This window comes from Falco punctatus (assembly GCF_963210335.1).
Source record: "Falco punctatus genome assembly, chromosome: 2".
NCBI lineage: Eukaryota > Metazoa > Chordata > Aves > Falconiformes > Falconidae > Falco > Falco punctatus.
In genome coordinates, this window is record NC_137581.1 from 11,436,970 (window position 1) to 11,456,536 (window position 19,567).

Genomic DNA, 19,567 nt, shown 5'->3' on the forward strand with positions numbered 1-19,567 from the left:
GTAGGCTTTCTGGGGTTGCAGTATGAGCGGTAGCTTCATCCCCCCTGAGTTCAGGCTGAGATGCCTGAAGCTATCTATGGCCCAAAGAAATCCCAGTCAGGTGGTTGCTGTGGTTTGTTACAGGCAGGTTTGCAGACTTCATCCAGCTGTCCACAGCTGTTTGGGATTTGGCTTCTTCCTGGCCAAACCCAATTCAGTGCTATCACTCTTCTGGCAAGTAAGAATAACTGTGATAATCTCCACTCCAGAAATGTGCACCTTAAGTTGAACTCCTGTAGCAAGTAGTTACTTTTGATGGGTATTATCAAATCTGGGATTTGAACTGTACAATTGGGACATAACAAATAAAAAAATGTCAGTGGTAAAGAGCAGGAGGACAGGGTGAAGAAGTAAGCCTTGTAGTCACAGAACTGTTTGTGTGACCTCTGCCATCTGTAAGGCTTTCAAATGTATGTTGAAGGACAGTATAATTAAAAACATGGAAGTAAATAGAAGATGGGATAAAATTGCTCATGGGTTTACCAGAAGTAAATTGTATCAGCCTATCTTGATGTCATTGATAAGATAAATGTTGTTCTAAGAAATGCTCTGTGTGTCATCTGCATGGGTTTCGATAATGCATTTGATATGGTTATACTGCAGAATTTATGAGGTACAAGGACATGGAGATTAATAGTCGAATTGATATGTGCGTATGGGTCTGGCTAAAGAGAAAATAAAAATGATGAGTCTTGAAAGAGGAATTTGCATGCTGAAGGGCACACATTAGCAGATTATTTCAAATATCGGCTAGATAAATTATCTTGTTTGGTGGCTTCTTCGATGATGCTGGCTTCAAAAAGTGGGAGATTGCTTTGTTCCAGAGTTGGTAAGCATCATCCAAACAGGAGAGGCTGGGGAAACAAAAATAGAAAGGAAGGGTCCCTGGGAGTCTGAAGGGTAGAAATGCATTAGCAGAGTAAATGAAACAGTACATTTGAGGATTAATAACAAGATTGCTGCTTTCTGCTAGACATGGATCCACTGGAGGTGGTAGTTAGGCTGCTTTAGTGGGGCTGTGTAGACATTGCCTGGAGCACGGTGGTCAGCCTCACTCCATCAGTCCGGGGAGGATGAGGGCTGGAATTGCAATACAAGGGTAACAGCAAATGCATTAGGTGAGGGGAAGCCAAAGGAGCTTGGCTTGTTCAGTTGACCAAACTGAAAGTGCAAATTGCTCATAAACGCAGTCTGTCTGGAAACCGGGGCTTTCAACCATGCGGTCGTGTTCCCAAACAGCCTTCCAGGTTGAATATGGGGAACAGAAAACCTGGCCACTTTTAAAATTGAGAGGAATATTTACAGGAGTGGTGGCTTTGCCTGCAGTTGCTGAGGACGGCACTGGCTCGAGATTCGAAGGGATGAAAGGGAGTCCCTCCGAGTCCCCTGTTCCACCAGGCTGAACAGACTGGCACACCATATTGTCATTTTAAACATATTCTAGGAACAAAAAAAGCCAGAATCTGCCTTTGAAGGAAAACATAATCCAAATTCTTCATTGAAGTATATGTTTGCTGTGCATTTTGTGCAGAGTTTTGATATTTTCAGAAATAAGCTGGGGGAACTCTTAATGAGAGACAGAAGGGACAACCAAAGAGGAATAAAAAGGTTTTACTTCAGCTTCTCCTTTATTTTTTTTTTTTCCCAGGCATAACCACACATTAGAAAATGTAACTGTTTTTAAAAGCAATCATTTTTTATACCTGGCTTGTTTCAAAGAGGTCGTTTCACTCTCATTGTCACCTCAGGAAAAACAATAAAGCAGCAGTCCTCCACGTAATTGCACAGGCTCGCCTGGTGGGTTCTCTTTCTTGTTCAGTGAAGTATCATTCATTTAGATCAGAATACAGCCTTTCTAAATTAGAGGTTTACATGTGTAATTATATAAAATGATATGTTTGTTTACATCTCCAAGTAAAATGTACATCGTTTTCTATCATTTATCTTTGAAATTCAATTTCATTTTGTCAATCTCTAATTTATTGCAGGAGATGAATGTGCTGTTAGAGTGTTTACAACGCCTCTCACTGCCTGTGGGTAATAAAATTACCCTGGTTATTACTATTCATTTCGACATTTCTGTGGTTAGGAATATGTGATCGTTTTACTTTCCTGAATATATGGTGGAATTCCTAATGCTGTTTATTGTGGCCACCCCCCCTTTTTTTTTCCCCATGTAAAGGCCTAAAATTACTTTCAAAGAGTAGCAGCACAGTTGACAGCTGATGGCTATATTTCTCAACAGATACGTACCCTTTTTTGTGTTCAGTGTATGTATGGAAAGGCTGTGTTCATACCTTTGTGTGTACTGTTAATAAATATTTGAGATTTCTAGTAAACTCATCAGTAAACCCATACGTTCCCATATGAATGTCTGCAAATACGGCCTTGGGGTTCTGGTGGAGGAACAGCATGTATAACCAGTCGGTGAATTCATGGAATATTTTTGGAAAAGCAGTGTTTGTTTTTCTTATTTCTTTTGCCTGTTTAACTTCATGGGTTAGAAGGCCTGTATTTTCAACAAACACTCCCAAGGTGTTTTTGTCCCCAAGCAGAGCTGTCATGGGGAAAGTTTTCTTTGACACCTTCCTGTGGTTTTCTTTCTGTATCCTTGTTCCTTACTGTATCTGAGAAAGGCAGATTGGGAAGCGCATCCACTTTGGATTGAGATAAGATAACATGAGTGTTGCAGGATGTTCAGAGCATCTTATGAGGTGCAGGAGCTCTGTGGAAAAAGCTCCCTAATTTTATATTCTTGTTTCCATTTCAAAATTGTTTTCTTTGAAGATGAGGATCGATATTTTAATGAGGAGAAAGTTTCCCTCAGCAGCTAGGCGTCTAGAAAGATTTCAGACGAGACCTCAGCTAATCCATCCAGGCCATCTCTGTGTGGGTGTGATGTATAAGCCCTGCAATATATGACCCTGTGCTGCCTGACTGTCCCAGGGAAAGACCCTACATCCACTGTGCACAGTGAGGGTGTAAAGCATGTGCTGCTATGACCTGCAGCCCGGCAATATGTTCTGAGGTTACCATCAAACCCTGCGTAATCGCCTGAAGTCCCTAGTTATACTTCTACCCCATCCCACACTTGTATTTTTTAATGAAATAGTTTTTATAACTATGCATAGCAGAAAGAAACAAAAATATTAAATAATGGACAGTAAAATATAGAGTAAATTGTACCCTTTTAGTCTTTTGCTGGAGAAGGAGAAGACTTGGATTTCCTACTCAACTTCTTATCTGTAAAGACACTCAGCCTTTGGTTTAAAAGAAAGAAACGTATTTGGCTTCTTTTGCTTTGGCCTGCTTGTTCACCTGTCATATACTCAGTTCACGTTTCATCTAAACAAGGTTTGGAAATGAGAAATTAATAGAGAGTTCTTTAAAATTTCATTTTTAAAAAATTTATTCTTTATACCGTAAAACTTGCAACACTTCCAGAGACAGCAGTAAAATATGCTGTCTCTCCATACCAGATTCTGTTATCTTTTAAGCAGTACTTCAGGAAACAGCTCAGGTAAGGTTATCCATCCACAGGTTGAATGAAAATAATTTAATTTCATCAGGAGAAGGCTATTGAACTTTCCTTGGCTTCATAGCCATATTAGGGAAATTCAATCTGTGCTAGAAAATAGCCTGTGGCAAACTGATTTTTGGTCCCTAAGTGCCATAGTATTGAAAAATATGTGAATTTCTTCTAAGCCAAAGGTCAGATTAGTTCACTGTCACACCTACAGCTGTGGGCTGATCTGGATATATAGAGAATAAGCATCAGAAGAAGCAAACCCACAGCAACGTTTCCCGCTGTGTGCTACTGTTCAGGCTCTCCAGTGCTTAGACATTTCCTCTGCCGTAGCCTTTGCATTTAACAGCCTTTGGTGATTTTTTTTTTTCTGTGTCTCTCTAAGTCCATGAAAATTTGTTTCTAACACAAATTCTGCACATATATTGAAAAAATGAACATAGGTAAACCTCAGAGCTAAATATACCTTTGTAAATATGTGTATTTTAGGATAAATTTTAATAGTCAGCTTATTGGGTATATGTAAAATGTCACACACATACATATACCTACTCAAATATTTTACTGTATATACAGTATATATGTATGTATTTGTATAGCATGTTCTATCAGTTTAAGCACACACAGACATGCGGAGGTTTTATTTGTACGAGGACAAGAGAGCTAACTGAAGGCAGAGCATGGATTATTCACCTGGAAAATCCTAACTGGCAATTGGCCACTCTAATTAAAGTATGGAAGACAGAGTTAGCAGGCAGGTTTACGTTTGTCCAGGTGCCATCACCCTTTTTGACTGCAAGAATGGAAGTAGAGAGTGCTTTGACTTTTCTAGAACAGAAAACAAAGAAACACTTAACTTTTCTGGCATATAAATTAAGGCTAATGTGCATAGCCTACTCTGGATGACTGACTAGTTGGTAATTTATGGAATTTATAAAATAGTCTTGTCCAATAAATACATGATCCTCAGATGACAATTTGGGCTAGTGTAGTTCTGGTGTAATTTCCCCCATCTTCAGTTGTCGCTTGCACTTTAATCAGCATCAAATTTACCTAAGATTTGAAATGTTGTTATTTGCTGTATTGTCTGCATTTTTCAAGATTCTTACCTTGCTTGCATACTATCCCACATTTATTGTCAAGTTAATAATAAAATGAGCATAAACGTAAGTGTCTCTGCTTTAGGCCATCCTATAAAATATATTTCCAGTAATGCACAAAATAAAATTTCATAGAGATGAACATAAACAAAGATGTCAGAATTCAAATCAAATTTTGGAGCTCTGGCACGATTATGTGGCAGTATCAAAGCTCCTGAAGAAGGAATAATTTGGATATGTAAATAGATATATAGTTACTTAATTTTTAAAAATTAAATATTGACCTTCAATTGCATTTCAATATAAATTTGTTTGCCTTACTTTGTTTATGTTAAATAAGTTCATATTTTTCTGTAGTTTTTCCATGTACTGACTAAAAACAAAAGCAAAGATTACATTCATTTGAGAGAAGCTAGCCTAAATTTACAGAGCTGCTTTGATTGCAGTGGAATTGCAGTAGATTGAGCATATTACCTGCATATCATCAAAGAGCAATGTATACTTCTGGGTATTCATTGGATATAGACATTTAGCATAGCCACAAGTTTAAGCATTGAAGCAGAACAAACTACTGCTCAAAAAGATATAATACATCACAAAAGATTCAGTTTGATACAAAACATTGTGACACTTTTGAATAACAAAGTATATTTTAGGTCATACAATAGAACCAACAAGCTGCTACTCTCCTTTTCAGTTTTGCTGGCTTTGTTATTAATAAAGATGCAGTTTTCGGGGGAAAAAAAATTATAAAGCATTAGTTGTACTGTTGAATTCATAACTGGTCCTAATTTTATGTCATCTTCAATTGTGTATACCCACACACTCATGCATGCATGCGTCCATACATATACCTGGCATTAACTCTAAGACATCAGATGTATGATCGAGTTACCATTTGCTAATAAGTGGCCTTTCTTCATCTGCCCTCTAATAACTGCATCCTTCACTCATTGCAAATGTGAAGTAACTGAGGTAGGTTTTGATCTCTGTCACTGAAATTTTTCTTTTTTTCACTTTTCATGTCAGTGCGCTAGAAGCATTATCCCAAGCATCGGTGTTAAGTGCTGAGTGTTGCTCAAATGTCTTGGTCACACGTTTGAGCCCTAATAACTGGTGATTAGTTTCCAAGATGATGCATTGGCTGGAGATTGTATAGGCTGATGTATGAAGTATCAGGATTTCTTAGTGTTGGTCCTGTTCTTTCTGTGTCGCTTTGGCTGCACCTAAGTTGTAAGGCAGGTCTGCTTTGTTGCCCACCCCACATTTCTGGTTCTCCCATTCAGATTATAAGGTGCTGGGGTGAAGGACATAGCTATTTCTTCTCTGTCCACGTACCAAGTTTCCTTTCAAATGGAATGATGCAGGAGGTGCTGATGAACCACCTATTCAGCATACAGTGAGGTGCTGGAAGTATGTTCCCCAGTCGGTGTCAGCTGGGACGTGTCACAGTGTCCTGCAGTATAATGGGACATGTTGTACAGGGTAGTCTTAATCACCTTCCAGCATTTCTGAACTCTGTAACAGTAGGAGAACAATAATTTTCATTTATCGTGGTGAGAAAAGTACTCCAATATCAACAGCAACAGGTATTGTAGAAAAGCAAGTTATGTAAGAACGTGTAGTTGTCTCCAAGCTGAAATATTGGGTCAAGCAATGTTTTGAGTTTGAGGAGTTCGGTTTTATGACCTGAGGAACAGATACGCCAGGATGCACAGAGGGATGTTTTAACTCAGAAAGTCAAAGAAAACTATGAAATGCTGGGAACAGAATCACATAACCTTGCTTGTGAGCTGATGGTTTTATTGTAAATAACTTTTCTATCGGATCCAGTTTTCCTTTTCATTTTCATGGCTGCTCTTAAAGAATCATCGCGGTTATAAATATCTCCTGCCCATAGCAGGACCATGATATTTCCCTGGAAATCTGAGAGAAACCATTTGAGAGGTGTGCTATGACTTTTGAAGCTTGTTAGTATTTTTGATTGTTTTGTGATAAATGCATGCTATATCTCCCAGCTAGCTTTGGACAGTTGTCCAGATGGCTGTGTCTAGAAGAGCTATGCCACATATTGAAGATGGGAAAAGAGAAAGAATTGTTTTTTTATCATTGTCCCCTTGTGATTTTATATCATAACCAGCAGTGCAGCCTAACATCTTTTCTTTGGGTTTGCTTTTCTCTGTGAGTTATGTTCTTTAGGTAATGTCTTTGTGCCATAACAGAGCATGATGGTTTAATACAGTTAGAGAAGAACTAAACCTGGGATATATTCTCTTGTGCAAAGCCAAGTTTCTCTCAGTTGCCCCTGTATCTCAAAGTTCTGCATCTTGCCAAATATTACTATTGTTGTGTACCTATGGCATGGAGTATTGAGTACAGGAGGGATGGACGGACACGGCAAGGTTTTCATAAAACCCATTAAATTAATTTCTTTGAGACTGGAGTGGTAAAGCTGTGGGTAGTCTTAGACATGACTGGCATATATTTATTTCTTTCAGTTTTGATGATTGGTCTTAAACAAGATTCCTTGAAATACATTTTTATAATCTGAAAAGACCAGATTCACATCCATATTAATATATGACCATAATTATATAAATATCAACATCAAGTAGTTGAGATCTGATTTTCTGTGTAATCGTATTTTAAACGGTAGTTTTGTACCGTGTGATCTATCCAAGACTTCAAGAATATATGTGGAAGTGTCACATGGGAGTTCCTCAGAGAACAGGAATGGAAACTAGATGCCCCATGACTGTGCAAATGACCAATTATTTCTATAGCGTGTTGTAACCACCTAATGCCTGGAACTGGTGCTTGTACGCAGAGCACTCTTTAAAGCAAAACCAACTAGTTGTGCTAGCAACATGTTACAGGATCAGGTTGGCAGAACTGATGGTAATGGTCTGGTTACCTGCCCTTCAGGACCAGCTGTTAGAGGTCTGGGTGCTAAATCTGCTAAGAACTTCTGCGTTTAAAGCACAGGCAGTTCTGTTGTAGAGACCTGCCATATGTTCATACACCTCTTTTAGAAGGAAATTCAAGTCTAAAGGCACTCTGACCATTATTGCAGTCCTAAAGGCTTTACATTGAAAAAAGGAAAACAAACAGAAAAACCCTTTAGTGGTACCAGTATTTTTCTGAGGAGGAGCAGTAGTAGTAGTACTTGGAGTAGTTTTAGTGTTACCAATGAACGACAAGTACTGCTCATTCTGACAGTGAGTGGTATTCAGTTTCAGATGTTAGCTCTTGGTCTTCAATAGGAATGTGAATTTACCTGCCTGAAGAAGATGATGAGGACAGAGACTTTCTATAATTTACAGCTACACATTTCTTGCCCAGGAAGAAAGCTGGAGTTCACAGTGGCACACTGGGAAGGGGAAGATGATGTAAAAATTATCATATTCATTACTGTGGTTAGGTTGTGCTTGATAAGTATCCATAGTGACCGCACATGTGATAAACAGGGATATTTCAAATTTGAAAATTTTATTTCATCACTTTATTGGGACTGAACTTCTTTCATAATTAGGAACATGTTCCCTGTATCTTTGCATTCTCTCTAGACATGGGGGGATCTTGTGTGAATGACACCAATTTGTCATCCATGCTGTCATGTCTGTTTAAACTCATGCAATGAGTAGATATCTCCCATATGGTGTAACTGTTTTGAATACTTACAATTGCTGGATGCAGGCAATACCAGTTGTTCTGGTTTTGAAGACTTTTTTCCCTCATCAGGTTCTTCCATGCAATTGTAATGATCCACTTTGGTTTCTGTGACCTCACCTTGGGTGTTTCTTCTATGGTCTAATAGATCTTGTAGCAAGTCTGACATACTGGAAGCAGAGTGGACTTGCCTTTCTTCATTTCATCCCATTACTTTAAGTAATATTTCCTCCCTTCTCACCGAAATATGAAAAGTGATTCCTTCAGCGAGAAGGCAACAGTGTAGTACAAGGAGTTGTAGCTGTAGAAGCCTTCTGGGACTAGAAGTGTTATGTAGATGTAAAATGTTGCTTATGTTGGTTTTTTTTTTTAAGAAATTAGGGTCATAATGGATTTATATTTAGATTTTTGGCTGGTCTGATTAAATAAATCAGTGTAATAGGTAGTCCAGGGAGTATTTACTTTCTTGTCTTCCTTGGTAATCTTAGAGATGAGGAATTCTTGAGACTGGCTTTGTCCCCTGCAATTGCCTCCCAAACCAGCTTTATCTCTAGAAGTTGGTCCCTTTACACTCATCACAATCTATCACAAAGCAAGCACATGATGCATTTTCATATCCAATGAAATGTTTTGTATGAGGGAAAACTCAAATCTGCCCTTCAGATCTCCAGTGAGAACAAAATAAAAAAATTAAGCTATGCTCATAGACGATATGCATTGTTTTTCTTGAGGGAACATTCAAAGTGTTTAATTATCTTTCCTTGGTATAAATCTCACAAGAGCTTAATCATTTGTGAAAGTATGTTGCTTTTAAAAAAAAAACATATCGTGATCAACCTCATGTAAAAGGGTACTTTATTTTAAAGACTCAATTTGAGCATGGAACAAATTGATGAAATTGTAGTACAAAACCTTTAATGCATTAGAATGATTACATTTGGAAATCATTATGTATACAAGTAGTTATTACAGAAATAACCTTCTTTGTCAAGTATTCTTGGCATGGAAGTAATCAGCATCCTATCCCATTAATTGTTTGAGAACTCTGAAATCTTTAATGATTTTTTTTTTTTTTATGGACGGATTTCAGTCAAATGCAAATGATTCATTGAAGCAATTAATTATAGACAAATAGTGAAACTTTCATAAGTTTTTTTATGTATTTACTGTAATGAATGCAGGACGTTAACTTAGATACACAACTAACTTTTCCAGTTACTTTTATCACAGCATTTTGCTTCAAAGATTCATTGTTAGTCAGAAAGTCATAATGGCTGGACTGAGGAAGAAAATGCTTGACAGATGTCAAGAAATCTGTGTCTGATATAGCTTCACATAGATTAATTTTTTTCCCCTTTGAGTGTATGAAAATTAATTTATTTCTTCTGGTCGATAGAGATATATTTTTCAACGGATATTGACAAATATCATCCTTTTTTCACAGGTCTGATTACAACAACATCAAGAAAATTGGATCGGGAACAGCAAGCAGAGCATTTTTTGGAAGTAAGATTAAGTGGGGAATATATGTTAAAAGGTTAACTGATTTTTGTAGTTTTAAATCACTTCTTCCTGTTCCAGGAGAGTGGTATTCTTCCTTCTCTCAATGTATGACAGACTCATACAAAGCTGGGAATTGCCTGTTTATACGGAAGAAATACATTTTGCAATTCACAAGCACAGGAAAAAATAGAACAAATCCGCACAGCACTAGTTTTCCACCTCTAACCCGCTTCAGTTAAATCTTTTTTTGTCACTCTTACATTTTATTTGTGACAGAAGTATAGAATATCCAATTTTTTAAAAAAATATTGTTGGAATCACCCCAACCTTGCCAAGATTTTCCATCTATCAGATTAAACATGTTTAAACTTTCCCATCTCTGATCAAACATGCAAACTGTTCGTTTGGTTGAAAGTAAACTTTGACCTTGCTCACATTCACTGCATCATCAGAATCAATGAAGCTTTCAGTTATTGGGGCTATCAACGACAATTTTCAAGTTAAATGTGCCCTCTAAAAACGGTATCTAAACCATTCCCTTGGCCCTTAGATGAATGTTTCTCTTTATATAAGTAGCTCAGATATGTTGGGCATGGAATGATACACTTGTAAACTACTGGGTTTACTATATGTGTTTTCTTTCACATTGCTGTACACCATGCTGTGGGTTTTTTCCTCTGGGTAGAAAATTTTTGACTCTGTTCTTGTCTTTTTGCGAATTAAGGAATTCTTGATTTGTGTTGGTGCAAGTAAAAAAGAACCTTGTTGTCCCACATAATCAATCATTCCTACTATGTATTCTTGGAAATTCTCTTCAAATCCATACAAGTTAAAAAACATCTGGACAAAATAGCTCCCAATGCAATCACTATCTGGCAGCAAAATATACTAAAATATATATTCTTTTTGTCCATGGTTGTTTTTGTTTATTAAAAATCCAAATTATTTTAGTTAGTGCAGAACATGGGAGAGAAGGGTTAATTTATTACTGTACAAGTTTCAGGGTGGGGTTTTTTTCTTGATTATTCACTGTATATTCTTACACATTCCAGGCCATAAATAAATGGAGGGAAATAAAAGGATTTGCCCCTTTTTAGGATTTAAATTGGAAAGTTAGTAATCATGTGTTCCAATAACTGCAAGCTTTCCAGTTTATACTGTCAGAGAAGATTACAAACTGAATAAATTGGCATTGGTTTTGAAATGTATCTATTGATGAGAATCTTAGGTCTGCAAGTCTCTTTTGTATTTATGTGTTTGCCTCTGAGACCTCGGTGAAACATGCCAAATTTACATTTGCCAGAGGATTCCCATGCAGATGGGGAAGTGTCACTATTAACAGCAAAAAGGAAAAAAATAAAAATTATAGGAATTACGCTTTAGTCACCAATACAAGTTAATATATTCCTTCCCCTGCATTTTTTTTGCATTTGAAAAAATAACCATCTGCAAGATTTTGAGGACTGGAGATGCACTAAAGGGAAATTGGTTTTATAGGGTGCTCCAAGGCTTGAGGATGGGGAGTGGAGGGCAAACTACAGAGAAGAGAAACACCTGAACCGAGTGTCCTGGAGAACTGGGGAGAGGACCACACTGTTGTAAAACCCACCTAGGAGTGGTGTGCAGGAAAGGGAATCAGACTCTGGCAAGGACATGGTCCCGATGGCCAGATCAGCCCTTTGAGCTGCCGATGAACTGCGGCGCATTCCTGGGGGTCAGAGCAAATACACTGCTGGGGATCTGGAGCCAGGCTGGCCAAGCTGTGCTTGTTCTTGTGGCATGCTCAGAAAATTTTCTAAAATGCCTGGCTGTCTCTGTGTGTAATTAACCCCCTAGGGAGGCCTTAAGTGCTGAGACAACCATGGTCTCCCAGTAGTACAGTATTTCCCTTCCAGCTTCATTTCATACCCTTCTTCCAGTAGTCTGTCTGGCATAAAAGAGAGCAAACCTGTCTGCCTTTGAAAAGCTGTGATTAGTGCCTGACCTAGCAACCCTTGCCCCACTTTGCCCAGTGTGTGTGTGAGGCACTGACAGACCTTTCCTAGCTACAACTTTTTAATTATTTTTAATAAGCCTGTCTTCTCCCTACCTGAATTTGACAGGGATGTTATACCCATACTGGCCAGTACTTACTGCGAAAATTCCATTCTTAACAGTATTTCCACCTCTTTTGCAAAAGTTGTTGTGCAAACAAGGTGAAATAAGATGGCAGGTGTTGGTCATTTTAACTGTGTTTAGTGCCAATGCTCATCTCCAGACCGCCGCCTGTGATGGCTTCGGGAGGCTCTTCTGGAGTGGTCTGTCCCTGTCCATATTGCAGGAAAAGTGCAAGGATGGATGGACTGCCATGCTTAGGAAGTTTGAATCTAAGTGACTCCCCTTGTAAGTACCTGTCCTGGTTTCAGCTGGAATAGAGTTAATTTTCTTCTTAGTAGTTAGTGCAGTGCTGTGTTTTGGCTCTGATGTGAGAACAAGGTTGACAGGACACTGGTGGTTTTAGTTGTTGCTGGGTGATGTTTATACTAATTCAATGACTTTTCAGTTCCTTGGGCCCTGCCAGCCAGAGGGCTGGAGGGGCAAGGGAAACTGGGAGGGGACATGGCCAGGACAGGTGACCCAAGCTGGCCAAAGGGATATTCCATACCATATGACGTAACGCTGAGTATATAAACTGGGGGAGGAAGAAGGAAGGGGGGGACATTTGGCATTATGGTGTCTGTCTTCCCGAGTAACCGTTACGTGTGACGGAGCCCGGCTGCCCTGGGGATGGCCGAACCCCTGCCCACCCAGGGAAGTGGGGAACGAATTCCTTGCTTTGCTTTGCTTGGGTGCGCGGCTTTTGCTTTCCCTATTGAATTGTTCTTATCTCAACCCTTGAGTTTTACATTCCTTTCCAATCCTCCTTCCCATCCCTCTGGGTGGGGGGGAGTGAGTGAGTGGCTGCGTGGTGCTTGGTTGCCGGACGGGGTTAAACCACGACAATACCCAAGAATTCATTTGCAAAGTAAGTACTGAGCCCAGATGAGCTGTGCATGTCTTCTTGTGTCCTCCTTTAGTTATCTTCTTTGGATGTGTTGACCTGTGCCCACGTGACTTTTTTAATGGTACTCAAGGCTGCTGTCAGAGGATTTACACTTACTGAAGAGTATGTTCCAAAGTAAGCACAGAAACGTGTCTAGACCCTGAGTCAAAAGATGCAGGATGAAGTCAGAAACAGACCCCCCATTATAATAATTGAGATTTTTTGTTTGTTTTGGTGATGATGTTTGCGGAAGGTTGTTGTATTTTTTTGTTTGTTTCGGGCTTTTTAGGAGGAGTAAAAAAATTATTTCTTCTCCCAGACTTTTCACTGATTGTAGCATTATCAATGCTGTATTTTTTCTGCTCCTGAGTTGAGAGCTTGGGGTTTTTTTTGCACATTTGTAATGTCTTGCAAGGCTGCCTGTTTTGATCAGTGCTGGTTATCAGGTAGAATTTTTCTGCTTAGGTTTAAATTGGATGTCACTGGATTTTATACAGGATGGTCTCTTAATTTACTGAATTCTTACTAATGAAATAGCTCTACCTGAAATGGGAGGAAAATGACCACTTGATTACATTACTTTCTCACATGAAGCAAGACAAAATATTTTGTTGTATTTCATAGACTTTCTTAAAGATTCTGGAGTTGGGGTGAAGTATTTAAATATCCATCTGAAACAAGAAATGTAATTCTGAGAGTTACCTGCTAGCTTTGCAAGTAAATGAAAATAGTGATGTATTTCCAAGTGAGGTGCAATTGGTGATTGGATATCAGGTGATTTGTCTTTATTCTCATTCAATAATGGGACACATCATCGTCTTTTTATCCTTTTTTTCCTTCCTTCTTCTTCTTCTGGGTATGTGTTCCCCTTGAATAATTTCTATGTTAACAGTTAACTCTATCAGCTCTTGTATTATACTAATTTACTAAAAAGAAGCAGCTAGAAGTGGCAAATACTAGTGGAGTTTGAGCTATGGAAAACGACAGAAAATAGTCTGGCTGTTTTTTCTGCCCAAACTTTTTGTAGATGCCTCCTAATCCTAGTCTGACAGCTTTACAAACTCTAGTGATTTTGCTATGTGATTTTACGCAAACAGCTGCTGGAGTGGCGAAGATCCAATAATAAATGTAAAAATTAAACTATTTCATGCAGGATCTGCATCCTTGTGTTGTGTCAGATGATTGTGGGATGTCCAGAATATGAATATTTCCTGGTTTGCTTTCCAGTGTACATGTGCAGCTTGATGGGAGAGGATTGTTGAATCCAGGCTACACTCCATTAACTTGTGTATTCATCCCCGAAAGTGGATCTGAGCACATGCCTTCTCACCCCGAGTGGTTTCTGAAGGTGCTGTTGTAGATGATGAGTTACTTATGCTTCCAACACAGAAAGCCTCTGCAAAACGCACCCACCTCTGGGGAGTTCAGTTTGCTGGGAATTGCTGGGGCAAGATCTGTATTTAGCAAAAGAATGAGCCAAAAGTGCAGCTTCAGTGTGCAATTCTAGATACAGTCTCTGAAACTTTATGATTGGAGGGATAAATCGTCTGTAGTGCCAGATGGCCTCTTCATCCTCTTGATAGCGGTGTATAATAAGTTGGTGCTTTTAAAGTGCTGAGGCTATTAAGTCTCTCCTTGATGAACACGTGGTGCAGGCTCTTAAGGCATTTAGCCAGTTTATCCATAGTATTTCTTTGTTCCTGCAAACTTACGTTTAAATTTACCACTGTAGATTCACTCAGAAATTATCTTTTAACATTTGTCATGGTGGAAAACTTGTCTATTCAAAGCGTCTCTAAATAACAATAGTTTCTAATAAGCATGGTCAAAACTTTAAAAATCTTCAAGAGTGAAAAAGCAACTGAAGACCATAGGTTTAAAAATACTATTACAACAGCCTTAGCCCTTCAAGATCTGAGTCATGTACCATAATTAATGAGGAGCAGAAGTGGGAGCAGAGTGTTGGCTTAGTGCAGCTAATTTTTAGCCAACTTCACGCTATCAGAATAGTAACTGTGCCTCTCAAGTGCCTTGCTTTTGTCACAAATCAGTATATGCAAGCCTCATCAATCTTTCTGCTGTGATGTTTGAGCCTATGTAGCTCTGAGAAGGATGTCAGTAACAGTGCAAGGGGCTGTAATGAAGATAAATTGGTAAATCTGATATAAGCATCAAAATACATGGTCTGAATGAAGTGTATTGGTTTCTATTTACTGTAAGTACATGAACAGTGTACAGTAAACTGTGTTACATGGTATGTATTTATATGCGGTGATTAGAGGGAAGCATAATAATCTGCTGTAATTGTGGCCTTTTAAAAAGAATTCAAATTTCCACTAGTTTAATGGGAAGTTGTAATTGTGAGGGGAGTTTTGATGGAGGGACTATCATTTCATTGCACTTGGAATTTTGTCTGGAACATCACAGGGGAAATTGCTGCTGGAAATTTTATGGCCACAGTTTGCAGGGGGGAAAGGGTTCAAAATCTTGAAAAATACCATTTTAAAATAACAATGTTCTTCTTTCATCTCAGTTCTTCCCACAAATGCCACAGTGGTGGTTCAGTGTTGGACAGGCACTGTGTTCTCTGCCATCCTCTTTTTCTCCAGCATCTCCTGTGCAAGAACTTAACAGATTTAACTTGTTTTCGTTTTCAGCCCTACTCAGTTAGGCTGTAGCCTTTGCTAATGGCAATGCTTGAAGTCAGTGGTCCTTTGTGAGAAACTGCAGTATTTTCTGCAGAACACAGGCAGCCATGCAGCAATATGCTTGTGTATGTTTTTACAGGAAAAGTACAAAAGCTGAAGTTCGTTGGGCTTATGTAGCTGAATGGTGCTCTACAGAACATTGGTTGCTTAAATCCTGGATTACAAATCTGTGAAAGTATTTGTTTCATGGATCTTTAGCATTGCCCACATTTGGCAGAGAAAGCTGCATTTTTTCTTGGTGACATGCTGGTGATGGAGTAAAAATGAGGCAGTGTGTCTGATTGAACATTTTGTCTGAGGTTTAAATGGCTCCAAAGGCACATGCCTTTCCTTTTTTAACATTGAAGCCTATTGGATGATGCAAAGGAAATGAAAAAAAAACCAGGTACACCGCCTCTTATTTGCAGCTTGAGCTGAAAAATTATTTGCGGCTGTGCTTGCTGGAAATAAGAGAATTATTTTTTATTATTTTGAGGACATCTAAAAGGATTTTTAGTGGAATAAGTAGGTATGTAGAGGCAACTTTCTAAAAACACAATGAAGGCTATATCATGATGTCAGCTTTGAATGGTGAACTTTATTGAACTTGAATGTCGACTTCGAAGTTGGGGGAAAAAAGAAAAGGAAAAAAGAAAGGAAATGGGGGGGAGGTAAAAAAGAAAAGAAAGGGAAGAAAATAAGCAGTTTTTAAAAGATCAAAAGCATGTTCACCTTGTGCTACCTCCTCATGGGTTTATCAGCAGTGAAGTACTGAAGTAACCTGCAGGACAGTTCAGTGTGGTGGTGCATCTAGCAGAGACCTGAGTTCCTGGTATAGAAGGTGCATGCTGAACTCACTCATCTTATGCTGCAGATTTCCACCCTGTACCCTGCGTTCTTCAAGACTTGTTATTCTGCACCACTTTTATAGACATGCGTGGGCTGCACTTGCCCCCCATCCCCTCCCATTTTTTTCCCATCAAGTTGCTATTTTCAGAAGTAGCCAACAACTTTCCAAAGGCTGGAGATGACTGGAGGTTAAAACTCTCTTTCAGAGAGATTTGCATATGACATTGCACATTTCTTCTCATGTATTCAGGCAGAAAGTCTTACACAGCAAAATATGGGAAAAGTCCTGGTGTGATTCATCTGTCTGCAGTGATAAGTGGTCTCCTCGATAAGACTGTTGTCTAACTAATGTGATCCCATAAAATGAAGAATTATCAAGTATATCACTGAAAATATTACTAGTTCAGTGGCCTCTTTGCATGAGATATGAACAGGAATTTTAAACTACAAAATAATTAAGGCATCGTGTTTTTACGGATTATCCCTTTCTCTGATTATTGCAAATTTCAATTGCTCCCAGATGTCCCTTTATTTTAGATAGCAACTTGAGAAGTAACACAGACAACAAAGCCTAAGCATTAAGAAAACTGAGTGTAATAACATTTTTCTTCATGCATATGGAATTTTAATTTTGTTTTCATATTAAATAAGGAAAAACTTCATAAAAGGATAGTAATGGGGCAAAATAAGATTGAATTTACAAAAAGAAAAAAAGAGTCGTATATTTAAATTCCTTAACATTCTGTGTTAAAAACAGGAAATGTACACACAACTCTGATGACATAATATATACCAACGGCAAGGGGCAAGAATGGGTCCACATATATCAAATAGTAGCGGTGACACTCAGCTTATTTCAGTTATTCAGTGAAATACCAACAGCCTTGAGAGACTGGATGAGCAAAGAATGTCTATGACATTTCCACAACATTTGTAGTCTTTGTAAACCCTGAGGATGCTTTGTTTGCTTTTTGCCTTGTGCTTATGGTTGATTTCAGTCTTTATTTTCTTAGACACTATTAATCTAATTCTTTTAACTCTCTCAAGACTGGATTTTTTCTCTTAAGTTTTGCACATGCTAACACCAGGATGATGTCAAGGATAAAGACACTGCTGACAGCTCAATTAGGGCATCATTTATATCCAAGTATCTGAATCTAGCCCCTCTTGGAGAGTGCTTAAGCCATCCAGCTAGTCTGATACTGTTTGAAGGTTCTTACATGTTAGTATTTTAGTCCAGCATTACGAGTCTGACACTTGTTTAGTTAATCCATTCTATTGATTCAGGATACCAATAGTAATGAAGAAAAGCAGTCCACTTTTCTATGTTTAATGAACTTCCTAAATAAAAAATCTTCATAACTCAATATGCAAACCTTTGGGGGTTTGTTCTGAATGCTTGACAATTATAGAAATGAGTCAAATAGTTTATAGACCTTTTATAGAAGTATTGTAAGCTTGTGTTGATTTATTTTGCTATAAAATAAAAAAAGCACAGCTCGTTTATTACTTAGTCCCTCCTTAGCTCATAAAAGAGATTTTATTTTCCCAGTTCATTGATATGTATGATGATGGATTCATCGTCAACAGTGGAATACTGGCCCAAGTATATTTTCCAGAAAATGATGTTTCACTGGGAAGTGAGTCTCCTAGAAATGGACAGGGAACAATTAACATTATGATCCAAGTTTAAAAACCTGTTAGCTACTTAGATGGCAAGTTGACCCAGTATAAAGATACAGATGATTTTGCAAGTACTAATTCAGTTTCATATTTTGAAGAGCACGGCAAGATCAGGGTTGTCTAGGGCTAGGACTTTGGTTCACATACTGCTGTCCACCATGGTTGTTGTGTCTCATTAGAAAAGTCACATTTGTGATTGCCCAGAGCTTTGCCTTAGTTAAGGAATGATTTGCCTATATCTGGAGCTTGCAGAGGGAAGGGAGCTTGTTTTACAGATTTCGTGAATCACTGAGCTGAACTGTTGGGTCATGAAATGAAGAAATGAAAATCTGCAAAGCACAGTGCTGTCGGCTTTCTCATGCTGGGAATCAAATGCCTCTTTTATGATTTTCCTTGTGGACCCGTAGTAATCTAGCAGCAGGTCTTGGCTTTAAGCACCTCATCGCATGCAAGCATGGAAGGAGATACTCAGCATATAGGTTTCAGCTGCTGTCTTATCAGTCATTTTCCACCTTTTTTAAAGGCATAACAGAGAAGGTGGAATTGTGCCAGGAAGCAAATCCAGCCTACGGGCTGCTACCCTGCAAAGTCAGGAGCATCTCCTGGGAGCCTAGGGTTGTATCAGCATTTCCTTGACCCTGTGGACCTAATTAAGATCTCACTGGAATTAGCATCATACAGTTATGAAGTCAAGTAGAACAAGAAAGTGACCTTTTGGTTAACTAGTATTATGTGAAGACATGTGATGTAACTGTGGAGAGGGGAAAAATCATATTTATTATCCCCGGGGCTAGCTGTGTTCCTTTGCTTACTCTGAGCGGTGTGCTTAGTCTGGCTTCAGTAGCAGTGATTTTCTTGATGTTATCCCTGATAATCCCCAGGATGAGAGAATTAGACATTGGTGCCCATGGCTGCATTTCCCCAGGTATGTCTGGAAATGGGTGAGTGAACGCAGGAGAGAAAAGCAATTTAAAATATACCCAACACCTGTTTCTTCTGCTCTGTTCACGGAACTACGAGATGGCAGAGCATTAGATCAATGCAAATGGGATGGAAAAGTATTATTAAAACACCAAACATTATTGTGTGGTTTGAAAATTAGGTCTGCACCCATGTGTTAAATGCTGTTGAAACGAGAGGGATATATTGTAGGTCTTCCTTCTGGGTTTATAAATCATTCCTCCTGCTAAGCTTGTGTAGGCAAGTTCTGTGGTTAATTCTGTGCTGAGTTCTTTTCTGTCAGGATTTAGGAGTTCGCTCTAATGTTGCTTTCTTGCTGAGGGATTAACTCATAGATTAGCTCAGGGTTAACAGGTTTTTGCTTCATTGTATATTTCTTAAGATCTGTAGCTCTCTTTTATAGGGGCTGGAGCCCACCTACCAGGCCCAAATTGGTCAGATATACCCTTTCGGGGTATCTTTTTTTGCCAAGCACCATGCTTGGTGAGACAAAGAGTCATTGTGAAGGGCACACCGCTTTGCTAAATCT

At 38.7% G+C, this 19,567-nt stretch overlaps 1 protein-coding gene across 11 annotated transcripts in view; it reads left to right on the forward strand.

Annotated features, from left to right (window-relative positions):
- FAT3 (FAT atypical cadherin 3) overlaps positions 1–19,567 on the forward strand; it is a 416,215-nt gene that overhangs the window by 271,092 nt on the left and 125,556 nt on the right. For all 11 annotated transcript variants that reach the window (XR_013926224.1, XM_080376579.1, XM_080376583.1 and 8 more), the window contains exon 4: positions 9,779–9,840. Coding sequence is in view for 10 of the 11 variants with exons in the window: in XM_080376579.1 (XP_080232705.1) it covers positions 9,779–9,840 (62 nt within the window). In the remaining variant the exon portion in view is untranslated. The remainder of the gene's footprint in view (positions 1–9,778; positions 9,841–19,567) is intronic.